The following is a 14,296-nucleotide window of genomic DNA, read 5'->3' as shown; positions in this document are numbered from 1 at the left end:
TCTAAGGTCATGAACATATTTTCCTATGTTCTACACATTATATTAGAAATCTTTATTATATTCTAAATCTTTACATCTCCACTATCTTGATTTTTTTAATATGATGTGAGGTAGGGGGTCACAAAATTTATTTTTTCTATAGAAATGTCAGTTTTCACAGTGCATGTATTGAAATGATCATCCTTTCCACATTGCTTGAAGTGCCACCTTTTTCATATATCAAGTGTTCATATATCCATGGGATGTTTTTGTGCTTTTAATTCAGTTCCATGATTTATCTATTTTATCACCAATATCACACTGCTTTAATTACTATAGCATCATAGAAAGTTTCAATATCACATAGAACAAAGGTTATTAAACACTTTTTGGAATCAGGACCTCTTCACATTCTGAAAAATTATCAAGGATCCCAAAGAACTTTTGTGTATGTTTGGTATAGCTCTTATTAAAATATTTATTAATCTATTTAAAATAATAACAAACTCACTACATATTAATATAACACATTAAGAAAAACAAAAAAAATAAAATGGCATTACTTTACATTTTTATAAATTCCTTTCATATGTAGGTTAATAGAAGACAGTTGGATGTGTGTATCTGCTTCTGTATTCAATCTGATGCAATTTATTGTTCTGGTTGATATGCAGGACGAAAATCAAACCTCACTCAGGAATGCAATTGGGAAAGGGAAGAGTATTTTAATAGCCTGTTCAATAATTGTTGATACCAAAATCAACGAGTGGTGTTCTCTCAAGTTAGTCACAATGTGGAAACTGAAATAATATTCAAGTTACGGTATTTTTCAGTTTTAAACTAATTGGTTCTTCTTTTTCAGCTCCTTGCTGAAATATATTAAAAGTAAACTTTTTTAGAAGTTTTAGATTTACGTCAAAATTGTGACAATAGTAGAGTTCCCATAAACTCTGCTCTCCTTCCCCTATTAACATCTTGCATTAGTTTGGTATATTCGTTACAATTAAGGAACCAATGTTGATACATTATTATTAACTAAAGCACATACTTTCTTCAGATTTCCTTAGTTTTTACCTAATGTCCTTTTTCTATTCCAGGATCTCATGACATTTAGTCATCATGTCTTCAGGCTTCTCTTGCTTGTGACATTTTCTCACTTTCCTTGTTTTTGATAACCTTGACAGTTTTGAGGTATTTTAATGTCCCTCTATGGAGATTTGTCTGGTGTTTTTCTCATGACTAGATTGGATATTGGGGAGAATAAGATCACATTTTCATCATATCCTCTTGAGGGTAGATGCTGTCAATACAACTTACCACTGTTGGTGCTGACCTTGATAACCTCGCTGATGTGGTGATTCTCCACTGTAAAGTTAACTCATCCTGCCCCCCCTCCCTACTGTACTCTTCGGAAAGAAATCATTGCAATGCCAGCACTTAGGTACTGGGGACTTATGCTCCAGGGTGAAGTATCTACACAAATTATTTTCAACTCTATCCTTAATTTTTAATCAGCACAGACTCATGAATATTTATCATACGTTATAATCCAATAGTATTTTACCTATTTTTGTTGCTCAAATTGTTCTAACTTTGGCCATTGGGAGCTCTTTAAGTTGGTTTCTATGCCTCTTTGACATATTGCCCTTAATGTAGTTTTTCATTTTTGTCTATATTAAGCTAAACTTGAGTCCATACTGAGGTCTCCAACTCTAATCCATTATTACATGGATTATTCTAGTCTCCTCCCCTTGCTCATCCGTAAATTCCTACTTCAAAAGTAAGGAAACTGGCTCCCACCACCTGGTATTTATTTATGTAATTGTTCAATTACAGTTCACATGTATGAAAGTATCAGAATTCTTAACCCATATCCCATGGGATAAAATTTTACTAACCATAGTACAATGCTTATGTAGTCTCGTTTGTCTTTAGGTTTACACTCATTTCCAAGCTACTTAGGTCAGCAACCTTTCCCACCTCCTTTGGTGAGATTTTTTCATACATTTGTAACATTCTTTATTCCATCCTGGGATTCTTCCTACTACCTAAATAATTTTTAAAATTTGTGTACACTAAGGGTCATTCTTTGTGCTGTATATATTCAAAGGGTTCTGACAAACGCATAATGTCATGTATGTATTCACCATTACAACTTCACAGAAAATAGTTTCACTGCCCTAAAAGATCCCCTGTGCATCAAGTACTCAACTCTCCCACCCTTCCCCCCAAAATTCTAGCAACCACTGATACCTATACCTTGCTGTTTCCAGAATGTCATATAATTGGGATCATACAACAGGTAGCCTTTTCAGACTGGCTTTCCTTAAGTTCACACTTACTCCTAGGATACATAAGTTGAGGTCCCAATTCTAAGTGTAGGGTGGATTTTCTGGATCACTCCCTCTGTCCTTCAGACCGTTCAGGCTACTGAAAGCAATACGCAGCGTGTCAGCCTTTTCTAAATCAGCAAGTGCTCCCTGGATAAAAGTATCTCCAAATGCTGGGCTTACCTTTGTGAATTTCTATCTTTTCCCAGATCTTTGGCTGGCAATTCATTACTATTTTGTTTTTAATGTGTTGGGGAAGATAGTGTTTTATTTTATGCATATTTTTTGCTTTCTTTTTTGTATATGTTTGGTGAAATTACCTAATTCACTATCAGCAGCAAAAGCAGAGTTGTGAGTTCCCACTGCTTTTTCCCTCTCATGTCTTCTATTGACTTTTAAAAGTTATGTTAACTATCACTGTAAAATTAACACGTTTGGGAAGAGATTGTGACCCCTCCCCAAAAAGTCCTAACAGTTTGCTCTCCAGCTTAAAAGAAGTTCTGGTTTATTAGTCCTGGAGACACTGGTCTGAGAATCATACCACTCCTCAGGCCAGGACTACTACAAGATCTCTTACACAAATGAAATTTTATTTTTGAAAAGATCACACGAGACAAAGTTTTTACATAAAAAGTTATGTTTAAAAATGTGAAAAACTTAATATTTACATTTTCCATACAGTATATAATTTTCTTTTTATGCTTTCACAGAATGCTAAATAGAGAAAAAAAATAAAAGCATCAGAAAACCTTATTACTGGGAAAACATTTTAAGATTTAAAATATCAAAATATTTTGTATAAAATACATAATTTTGCTCATCAGAACTACATTTTCCCCCCATTTGACTGGCACTATAACACACTCTTGAATGTTCAGCAAAATCATATACTTAGCTGAAGAAATGAATTCTATGTGGAGTCTGAGAAGATATTATACAAATACAAAAGGTTTATATTATTCTTAATGTTAAACAAAAGTAACAGTATAAGCAACGGTAAATGACCATAATACAATCTTGAGTGGTCATGAAAATAAAAAATAAAAAAAGAGTAACATTTCGTCTACAAATCCTTTAGGACATTTTATTTTAAAAATGCAGAAGGATCAGTGAGCAGCACGATACCTTTTAAGTAAGCACCTTATTTCAGTTCCATAATAGATCTGTGAAGTTTCTAAAATAATGAGAAATTGTAAAATTCACATATTTAAGACTTTAGGGTTCCTTAAGTGCTTTTAAGTTGAATTCCTATTACAACACCTTTTGTTGTGTCAACTATTTTCCATATTATAAAATAAAACTATTTTCCAGTTTCCTTGGAAGGTCTAATGTAAGCTACACAAGGAGTGTTAAAATAAGATATCTGAATGATATTATATTTTAGATAGGTTTTCCAGGATATGTTTAAAAAAGTTCAAACACATATAAACTTTTTTTCAAATACATAAAAAAGATAATGGATAAGTTTTAAATATTTCAAAGAAAAATATTTTTACATCATGAAAGTGAAAATAGCATAGCACATCTTAAAATACTTTTAACAACAGTAGAATCTTCAGAAATAGTAAAGGAAGATTCCTTCTAACTCCTTCTCCCTACAAATTTTTAAAAATATTATTAACCTGCATATTTGTTTTCTAGGTAAAATGAATTTGATTATTCTTGAAACTATTTTTTTTTCAGTGTAACTGTAGGCAATGAGCTTTAAGTGCAAAATAAGAATATAGTGGTGACTCTTATATTTTTAAGTAGTTTTTAAAAAATATATTTTTTATTTTTAGAAGATTCTTAGGTTACATAAAACGTTACATAAAAAATATAAGGGATTCCCAGTAGTGATTCTTGTAAGACAGTGCATTGGTTACCTCCAGTGAAATATGAACCCCTTTTAAGTAATGGAATAAACGGTTTTTCAAGTAGGTGAATGGTTGCTGGCACCCTGTTCTTTTCTGACTCCAGAAACTGAGTGAACAAGCAATGTGGAATCCTTGAGGCTGCTTGGCTGTGAAGAACTGGGGATCTGCAAATCATTACTCTGCACTGGGCCTGTTTCTGTTAAATCACTTTTTGGACTTATCCTAGATAAAAGAAAAAAGGTGAAATACATATATATACAATGTCAGATGTCCTTATAATTGCTATCCATTTTAAATAAGTTTCTACCTCTAACCGGTGTCCACCACTGTCAAAAGATAACTAAAACTCTTTACGTATATTAAAAAGCTTCAAAATACAAATAATTATCAAATACAATTTTCACTGACTTCAGAGACTTTCATCAAGCATCAACCATTCATGGACTGAGCATGGTGTCTCATGGGGAATATAATTAAAAAGAAAGGATTCCGCTCTAATTTAGGAAGTATTTTATTGATTTCCTACCATGGATCAGACACTGTGTAAGAAGTTGGGAGTACAAAGATGACTCAAATAAAACCTCAACTCTCCCTTTGAAGAATTAAAAAATCTAGACGACGATTAAATATATCTAATTAAAATCCAGGTTGTGTAACACTGAGATAGCGCATTTACTCCAGTCTGGGAGGAAGGGAGTTAGGTAAAAGAACCTTGAGACCTTAAAGTAGTTAGCTGTTGGCATTCTGGCTTATTATATGTTTACCTGTGTTTTGAGCCATATAGACATTTGAGCAAATTCATTAAAGATAATGTCAATATCCTTTCATGTTTAGGAAAAAAGTAAAGACATTTTGTAATTATCTTTTTTTAAAAATGACAAATACCTTTTTAGACAGTGTGATAATGTAGACCTAATTAAAGCTTAACAGCCTGTATTTTAGAAGAATCTTAAACATTTACCTAAATGTTTACAAGCAACTCAATAATTACCATATAAATGGACATTACTTTCCTACTTGAGCATTGTATATCAACACTCTTCTCAAAGCTAAGAATTCAAGTACTTAACAGCATATTATAAGCTGAACTCAAACTTCCTGGAAAATTTAGATCAAGTGTATATTTACATGGTATCTTTTACTCATAAAAAGTTTCTTTTCATATATTTCAGTCTTTAATAAAATGTGTAATGTAATGTTCAAAGCAGTGACAATCTTGAGAACTTAAAGCAGGTAGCGGACAGCATTCTGGCTTATCAGATGTTTAACAGGATTTAGAAAATTAACTCTTACCTTCCTTCACTCCGCACACTTTCAGATACACTGCTTTTATCGTTCACGTTGCCTCCCTTGCTCTTTCTATCAGTCTGTTCCCCAGAGAGTTTGGAGCTGGACGCTGCTGGTGAGGAAGGTTCACCACAGTCCTGTTCTCTTAATTTAGGGGCGTTTGCTCCATTTGCCCCCACCTCTCTCACTGATGTTTCTGGTGAGGTTTGGATTTCTGTCAAAGTTTCTTGTCCTAAGTAATCATGGTTAGTGATTGCTACTGCCGAAGTGCCATGATTTACTGCAGCTCCTGTGCTGGTTCCCATGGATTTGGAAATGACCTTCAGCTTATGTGAACTTGGTTTGTAGTGCTTCTTTTTGTGTTTAACTTTAGTATTGTGCTTTAAGAAAAACTCACATGACTCTTGTAATACTCTTCGACTTTCACTGATTGGACTGTAAAAAAATTAAAGGATTTACTTGATAAATTTTAAGTGTTTCAGTAGAAGCTATAAAATATACCATATATCTTCTGTTAAAGATTCTTGTGCATTAAATTTAGAAATTCTGTATTATCAACACCAAGAGATATAAGTAGACTGCCATAAAGTGAAATCTTTTGTGTATGCACTATTTGTTGCTTTTATCAGCTTAAAGAGTAGACTGGTAAGAAATTAAATAGGTAAAATCAAATGATGAGGACAAGGAAACACAAGGCAGCAGGAAGTGAGGAACTATCTGTATGTGTATCTTTTAAAAAATATAAAAGTAAATTACTGGCAATCACACTCCTTAGAGAGGCAAGCGTATAAGAGAAAGGATTTAGACTATAGCTAATGGATAGATTTAAATGATTACATTATTTAATGTAGTAAAGTTAGAAAGTTATATTGAGGTTAATTATGGGCAGACATAAAGTATGTGCCAAAAAAAATTAAAGTCCAATTAAAAGCAATTCTTAAGACCTCAAAAACTTATTTGTGAAAAGGTCTACAATTCTGAAATTTGAACCACAAAAAAAGTTCATTAATGAAAGCAATAGAAACAGTTTAAGTCTATGGTACACTGTTGATAGTACAGCTATATAATATATAGAAAAGAACTGAAACGAACTATTTATTTTATAAATTTAAATATATCATATGGTTCCAGAAAATTTCATAAGTTTGAATTTTTACCACCTTAGGCTAGGAAGTGATATTTTAGGCCAGAACTGTGTGTAATAGAATTTAACTGTAGTAGAGAAGAATGATCGTAATACATAACTTACATTTGCGACATACTTTATAGATATGTTTATATATAATCTGATAAAGATAAAACTATTAAAAGTGTTGAACCCAAATAATAAATACAATGATAGCAGTAATAATACTGGATACAAGTAATGGAAAGAAAATGCACATTTTATAAATCTTGCATTCTAATTTCAAATAGAATAGTATTCATCAAATACTGTTAAAACAAATGCCAAAATAAAACATATCTCTCCATGAAAAAGATTTCTAAACTTCAGGGGGCTCATCATATTCAAGGAAATGGCTGATACAGTGAAACTCCCACACAATGATGATTTGACTAGTTCCTTGGTGTTTGATGTATTATTTTAAAACAATATCAGAAAAATCAATAGGGTCTTACTCTCTCTTGCGATTTCTTTTAAAAAACCCAGCCCATTCTGTACATGTCTTTTTGCTTCCAACCCAGAAGACAGCAGAGATGCCAACAATTAATGTCATCAGATATTTTATCATAAATAAAGCCAAATCTGGTCGGGCTTCTGTTTTTGCCTACCAAAAAATGGAGAGAAAAAACAATTTTCAATGACACATTTAAAGTACAGAGATAAGCCTACAGAGTTGATGTAAAACTTGAACAAAAAGTATAAATCTTCAAAGTCTGTCTTATTATAAAAGATTTGAAATAAGATAATATTATGAATAGTATTTTAAATGCAATATATTCTTTATTGATGTTTTAAACAACAAAGAACCACTATCTGTGTATCATTATACAGAGCTATCAAGGGAAAAATATTAGGAAGAATGTTCTAAATCCTGCTTTTTTTTTTTTTTTTTAAACCAGTATAGTAGACTCTTGTAATTGCTAAAATATCTACCTCTAAATCATTACCTATTTTTCCTCATTATAATCTACCACAAAAGACATACATTTAAACTCATTATAACAACATACTATTTTAATTTAAATATCATTGTTATAAAAATGACTAGAATAATACTATCTCAAAAGTGTGAAAATGTGAAAATATCATAAAAACCAAGTAATTTTCCTCCAAGCATAAATGTTCATATATTTTAAAAAATGTTGCACAAATGTCAAAATACTTTATGTTCTGTATTCTATCTTGCTTACTGCACTTAATAATTCTTGGAGACCATGCTAGAGTGGTACAAATAGAGCTCAATTTTTTTAAAGGCTGCCTAGTGTTCCATTGTGTGGATGGACCATAACTTTACCCCTACGAATGGATATTTAGGTTATTTCCAATCTATTGCCATTGCAAATAATGTTGCAGTGACTATCTTTCTATGTATGTCATTTTTTTGTGAATAGATCTGTTGATAAATTCCCAGAAGTGGCAGGATCAAAGGGTATGCATGTTTAAAATCCAATGTATATTGTCAAATTTATCTCCACAGCAGAAACTCTCTATGAAACTCTCAATAGCAAAGTTTGAGAATACTTACTTTTCCATACTTTCACCAACAGAGTGGTTATTAAAATATCTGTTTGCCATGTCCTAAGTAGGAATTCAATTTTATTATAATCTTAATATATACATTTCTCAACTTTTTTTCCACACATTTAAGGAAAGCTTTTCATTCTCCTTTTCTGGAAACCCTCTTCATATTCTTTTCCCATTTTTATATCAAATTATTGAATTATTAATATTTCTTATTGATCTTCAGGAACTCTTTATAAATTAATTAGCTCCACAGTTATGACATGAATTGAAAATTTTCCTAGTTGATGTTTGGCTTTGATTATGGCTTTTTTCTACTCAAGCAGAATCTTATTTTTTTTTTTAGTGAAATTCAGCCATCTTTTCTTTCATAGTTTATGAATTTTATATCATACTTCTAAAGTCCTTCTCTACTTGGGATTATAATTTTCTCATTTTATTTCCTTATACTTTATAGTTTATTTTTTTTCAAGAAACATAATTTTTAAAAAACCAAGATATAAAAGTTTACCCAAAAGACTGAGGAATCTGGGAGACAGTTAATATAGAAGGATCACCTTAAGACACAGCTCCCTTATTAAATATATAGTAAAAACAAACTATGGATAGCTTGTAAGTAAAGTAAAACTATTATCTCACATTGGTATAAAAAGAAGGTTCCACTATGTTTCTAAAATTTATATTACTTCATAAAACAATTCAGTTCACATGCTACTTGATTTGATATATTGTGATGACAGAATTATTGTTCAATATAATTAGTTACTACTATACATAAATATTTAAGAATAAACTACAAAAGCTATTGGAAATAAAATATTTCAATGGCAAAAAAATCCTCAACTAAAACACTTTAAGAATTTTTATATTTTCAGAAATGTATACTTTTATACTTTCAGAAAATTACTTTTTTCAATCTTAAACATCACTCACTCTAATCACAGCATCAGAAGCACAGAATATTTTGCTTCAATTGTTTTTTTTTTCAGTTAAAAATTACAAAGAATAAACTATCCCAAAATTTGTAAGATATGATTAAATTAAACTTACTGAAATAAGGTTTTTCCCTGCAAATTAAAGAATTAAGCAGAAGTTACTTTTCTTCTTCTCCCTATGACAAGGCCTGTTCTTACAACTCTGCTCTTCTCTACTGTTAGTCATCTGCCTTTATAACCCCATTTACTTTCTAAAAGAACAGCTAAATGGGATACTTCAAAGTAACTGAAGCTAAAGCTTGAGCGAATTCTCAAGACACTTAACGCAGTTTCAAATGATGCATTTAGGAATGATTATCTATGTCTGCTGCATTTTCTTACTGAAATCTAATTTTATGTCTATGACTAATACAAGTATATTTCCAGGGAACATTTTCTATATTAAAATGAAATAATGCAATAATCCAGATGATAGCTTTTACCTGATAAGGGCATGGGATATGGTACTGTTGACAATGGTCAGAGACCCACGTTATCTCCCAGGTAATCCTGCTCATTAGCTCATATATGTAACATCCAAGAAGTGTCACTAATGGTACAAGATATAGGCCACTGAAGACTCCTATTCGAATCATAAACTTCTTTAGTTTCTCCTGGTTCCGGCCATCATGTTGTATAACTTGTCGGACATGATTTAAGGAAATAATGCCAGCTAAAAGAAGAGACAGCCCGACAAACACACAAAGGCACAGTGGCAAGAGTACAAAGTAACGAGAAGCATCCAAGTCATAAAGGCCAACAAAGCAAACTCCACTGATATTATCTCCTTCAACTTTGTTCATAGCAAGAAGCATAACAGTCAGAAAACCTGGTGATCCCCATGCAACAGCATGAAACCACACCGCTTTTTGTTCAATAGCTTCACAACTCCATTTTCTTCCTGCAGCTAAGAACCAAGTAATGGTAAGAATCACCCACCACACAGTGCCTGCCATTGTGAAAAAATATAAAAACATAAACGAAACAGTGCAAGCCTTATTTTGAGAGCCTAGAACAACTGTGTCACCAACTTCTAGTTTCTCATCTGCCTTATTACAGGCTGTGCTATTGCCTAGCAAAAACCCAATGAAGTACATGAGAGATACAATGCTATAACAGACAGAGTAATAAATAATTGGCCTCTCTGGGTATCTAAATCTTTTAACATCAATTAAAAAAGTCAGAAATGTGAACAGAGTTGCACAAAGACAAAATATTGAAACTATCCCAATAAAACTTTTTGCAAACTCTAGCTCATCACTTTTGAAATACATGTTGGGGCATGGAGGTGCACACTGGTCAATTCCCAGAAACTTATAGCCTTGCCCACCAGGCATCTTGAGATGTCTTGGACACCAAAGCCCAAAGTCTCTTTGGACTTGTTCTGTTTTCTTCTGAGGGCCAAGAAACTTTGTGGGTGGATCATAAGTTACAGGAACAGTCTCATCACAGTATTGTAATCTGTAAAGATTATAAAAATTAAATATAGGATGTCAAGATTTTAAAATTGATTCACTATTTTAATGCTGTTTTCAAACTATAAAAAATTACTTTATGCATCAATTTAAGAAAAAGTTTACCTTGATTGGCAGTCTCCAGACAAAAAAGTGCTGGCTTGTCTCTTTTATATTAATATAATGTGAAATACAAGTCTTGGGAAAATTCATATTTATTTTCTAATGCTAATGAGCAAGGTAGATCATATTGGATAAGAATGGAGATTAATAAAATGTATACACATCGAGGGAGCATTTTATGTACCCCACCGGCTTTATCAAGTATTGATATTATGACAGTTTTACTTTATATCTTTTTCAGTGAAGCAACATAACATTACAGATATAACTGGGGCCTCCTTTTTGGTCTTAGTCCTTTCTCTACCTCCTCAGAAATATTCATTATCACATATTCCATTTTTTATGATACTCATGCATGTTTTAATATTTTTACATTCTTTTCTTTTCTTTTTTTTTTTAAAGATTTATTTATTTAATTTCCCCCCCCTCCCCTGGTTGTCTGTTCTTGGTGTCTATTTGTTGCGTCTTGTTTCTTTGTCTGCTTTTGTTTCTTTGTCCGCTTCTGTTATCGTCAGCGGCACAGGAAGTGTGGGCGGCGCCATTCCTGGGCAGGCTGCACTTTCTTTTCACGCTGGGCGGCTTTCCTCACGGGCGCACTCCTTGCGCGTGGGGCTCCCCCACGCGGGGGACACCCTTGCGTGGCACGGCACTCCTTGCGCGCATCAGCACTGCGCATGGCCTGCTCCACACTGGTCGAGGAGGCCCAGGGTTTGAACCGCGGACCTCCCATATGGTAGACGGACGCCCTAACCACTGGGCCAAAGTCCGTTTCCCTTTACATTATTTTCTAACCACAACCTTGACAGTACTGGTTTATAGGTTTTGCATTTTATATGAATAACTCAAATAAATATGAATTCATATAAATAATTATAATAAAATATAATTCATATATTCACATAAACATATTTATATCATTCTTTAACTTATGTTTACTCACACTATGTTTTTTAGATTTACTCATGGTGACAGATGTGGGGCAGCTGTATTCATTTCATCAACTGTATGATAATATTCCAGTGTAGATCATCACATTATAGTAACCATACTTCTACAATGTATTTAGACATTTTCTCCTTTTTAAAAAATTAGGCATATTCTTAGACATGACTCCTTGTTTATATAAAAGTTTCTATAGAAAGGGATTTCCTAAGGTATAGACTATAAGCACCTTCAACTTTTCCATGTATTACTAAACTGTTCTTGAAAATGCTTACAACTCTATCAGACATGAGTCTACAAAGCTTCTATAGTTTTTTTTTCAGTCTACAGATAAAAACAAAGTTAGCTAGTTTCCTGCCCAGATTTATTAAATGAGGTCTCATTGCATCAGTAGAATATTTCAAATTGTAAGCCCTCAATGGTCAGAAAATAGGAAGCAAAAAGTAAGTAATCAAGAACAATGTGCAAAAGGCCAGTGAATTGATAATAAGGTACATTCCTGAGTTAACCATGCTTAAAATTCCATAAAAAAAAGACAAAAAATAAATAAAAATGAAAAATAAGAAAAGACAAAAAATAAAAAAGAGAAAACTAAAAAATTCTATTTTCTCTCTATGAACTCTAACTGTAAACGATCAAGCCAACCAGTATTTATCATTTACTTTCACTGACTCAGATTGAATATTTAAAGATAAAATGAGTATATGACTGAGATTTTTATATCCAATAAAGATATTTTACTTCACCAAAATTTTATAATAATATTGGACAGATGGTAACAAGTATAATTAGCATTTTGATCTTAACATCACAGAATATTTCATATTCTAAAAATATGTTAACTACTTTTGCATTGTTTTCATTTTGATATGCACTTGCTAATTTTAAAATCTGTCACCATATAGTGGGTGAGGGGTAAAAATGCTGCTGATAAATCATGTTAGGAGGGTATATTTTCATGAAAGCACAGCAGGCACACTTTTTGGGGGAAAAGTTTTATTATCATAATAAAGACATGAAAAAGAGCAAAAGATAAAGAATATAACAGAAAATAATTCTTATGGTAGATATGCACTGCTGTGAGGAAAAAAAATGAGAAAAGAGCAGGGAAGAAATATGAAAGGTCACAATAAAGAGGCTTACTCTACTGGCAAGCTATCAAAGAACAGCTTAAGCCAGAGCTGAAAAGAAAAGTCCGATTTGCCACAAAACTCCTCACGTACAAAGTGTGCTCTGATAAGAGGAGGAACCTAGAGGCCTCCAAAAATTAACATACCTTTTTCAGTTATGTATGGCAGGGAAGGATAGAGAGATTGAGAGGTGACTACTAAGAGGTAGAGTTTTGTTGTCTGTTTTTGTTTTTTTTATAATTACTTTTGGAGTAATGAAAACACTCTCATATTGATTAAAGTGATGAATGAACAACTCGATAAACCAAAAGCACATTGATTGTACACTTTGGATGCATTGTGTGGCTTATGAATATGTTTCAATAAAATTGCTTTCAAAAAAAGAATTAATGTACCTTTTTACCTTACTTCCAAAGCGAAGGCATTGGAGTGCCTTTGGGGAGTCAAGAGTCCAATGGTGTGCCATGTTTCTCAAATAATAGGAACTGTTAATGTTTTTATCAGATAGCTAAATTCAATAGGGGCCAAAATTAGAATTTCAATCAGAAACTCCTTTCTGTGTTTTTGGTTTTTTGTTTGTTTCCAAAATAAATAAGATGCTCTAAAAGCTTACAAGTCTTATTCACGGAAATAAAAACAATAAAGTGCTCTCTATAGGAAACAATGTGATCACCTTACCTACCCCCACTCTCTTATCTTAAAATACTTCAGGAGTTTCACACTGTTCTTAGAATAAAAACATTCAATTCAGGGCCCTTACTGGTCTGGCTGCTGCTTCTCTCCCCTTCCTTCTCTTGTACCACACTCTTTCTTACTTACATCACTCCAGCCACAATGACCTTTTAATTCTCTAAACAAGTTACTCCCTCTGCCTAAAATTTTGCGGTTACCACGGTTTTATCCTTTATCCTTTAAAGCTCTCAGGGAAACCTTACTTGCCTTCCCAGTTTAGGTCAAATGCACCATAACATGTTTTCACAGAATTACATACTTCTACATGTATCCATCACAGTTGTTGTTTTTCATTTAGCTCTATAATATTTTGATTACTATCTGTCCCTGACAGAAAGAACCATGTGTTTGTGCTCACCACGTGTTTGTGCCCCAACAGTGTCTGGCAAATACCTAGTATGCAATAAACATCTGTTGAATTAATCAAAGCCTGTCACTAACATTCTGGAGAGCCAACACAAATATTAAAATACCATCAATAGCTTTCAGTCAAAAACATAATTTACCTGTCACATTCAAGTTCCTCAGGCCATCGGATACCAAAAGTGTCAATTAATGTTTTGCAGTCAGAATATACTTTCTCACAAAATTTACGACAGGGTGGAATCACATTACTTTGCTCTGTGCAGGTTGGTACAAAAGCTTTGCAAAGGAAAGTTGCAACATTTGGTGAACATTCCAGATTTGCAAGAGGAAGAAAAAGCTATTAATAAAAACAACAAAAGAAGGTCAAAAAACGTAACAAATAAATGACATTAATTCATTTACTATTTAAAGTGTACTTTTCCACCACATACACTCCC

The 14,296-nt window shown here is 32.7% G+C and overlaps 1 protein-coding gene across 4 annotated transcripts in view; it reads right to left on the bottom strand.

Annotated features, from left to right (window-relative positions):
• Positions 1-2,928: 2,928 nt before the first annotated feature.
• Positions 2,929-14,296, bottom strand: part of FZD6 (frizzled class receptor 6) — a 44,194-nt gene continuing 32,826 nt past the window's right edge. For all 4 annotated transcript variants that reach the window (XM_004457580.3, XM_071207968.1, XM_012524773.3 and 1 more), the window contains exons 3-7: positions 14,000-14,196; positions 9,556-10,573; positions 7,073-7,221; positions 5,459-5,887; positions 2,929-4,387 (exon numbers count right to left, since the gene is read on the bottom strand). In XM_004457580.3, coding sequence (XP_004457637.1) covers positions 4,222-4,387; positions 5,459-5,887; positions 7,073-7,221; positions 9,556-10,573; positions 14,000-14,196 — 1,959 coding nt within the window. In that variant the 3' untranslated portion in view covers positions 2,929-4,221. The remainder of the gene's footprint in view (positions 4,388-5,458; positions 5,888-7,072; positions 7,222-9,555; positions 10,574-13,999; positions 14,197-14,296) is intronic.

The sequence above is a fragment of the Dasypus novemcinctus genome, chromosome 14, assembly GCF_030445035.2.
Source record: "Dasypus novemcinctus isolate mDasNov1 chromosome 14, mDasNov1.1.hap2, whole genome shotgun sequence".
NCBI classification, from domain to species: Eukaryota; Metazoa; Chordata; class Mammalia; order Cingulata; family Dasypodidae; genus Dasypus; species Dasypus novemcinctus.
This window is presented reverse-complemented; position numbering and strand designations above follow the sequence as displayed.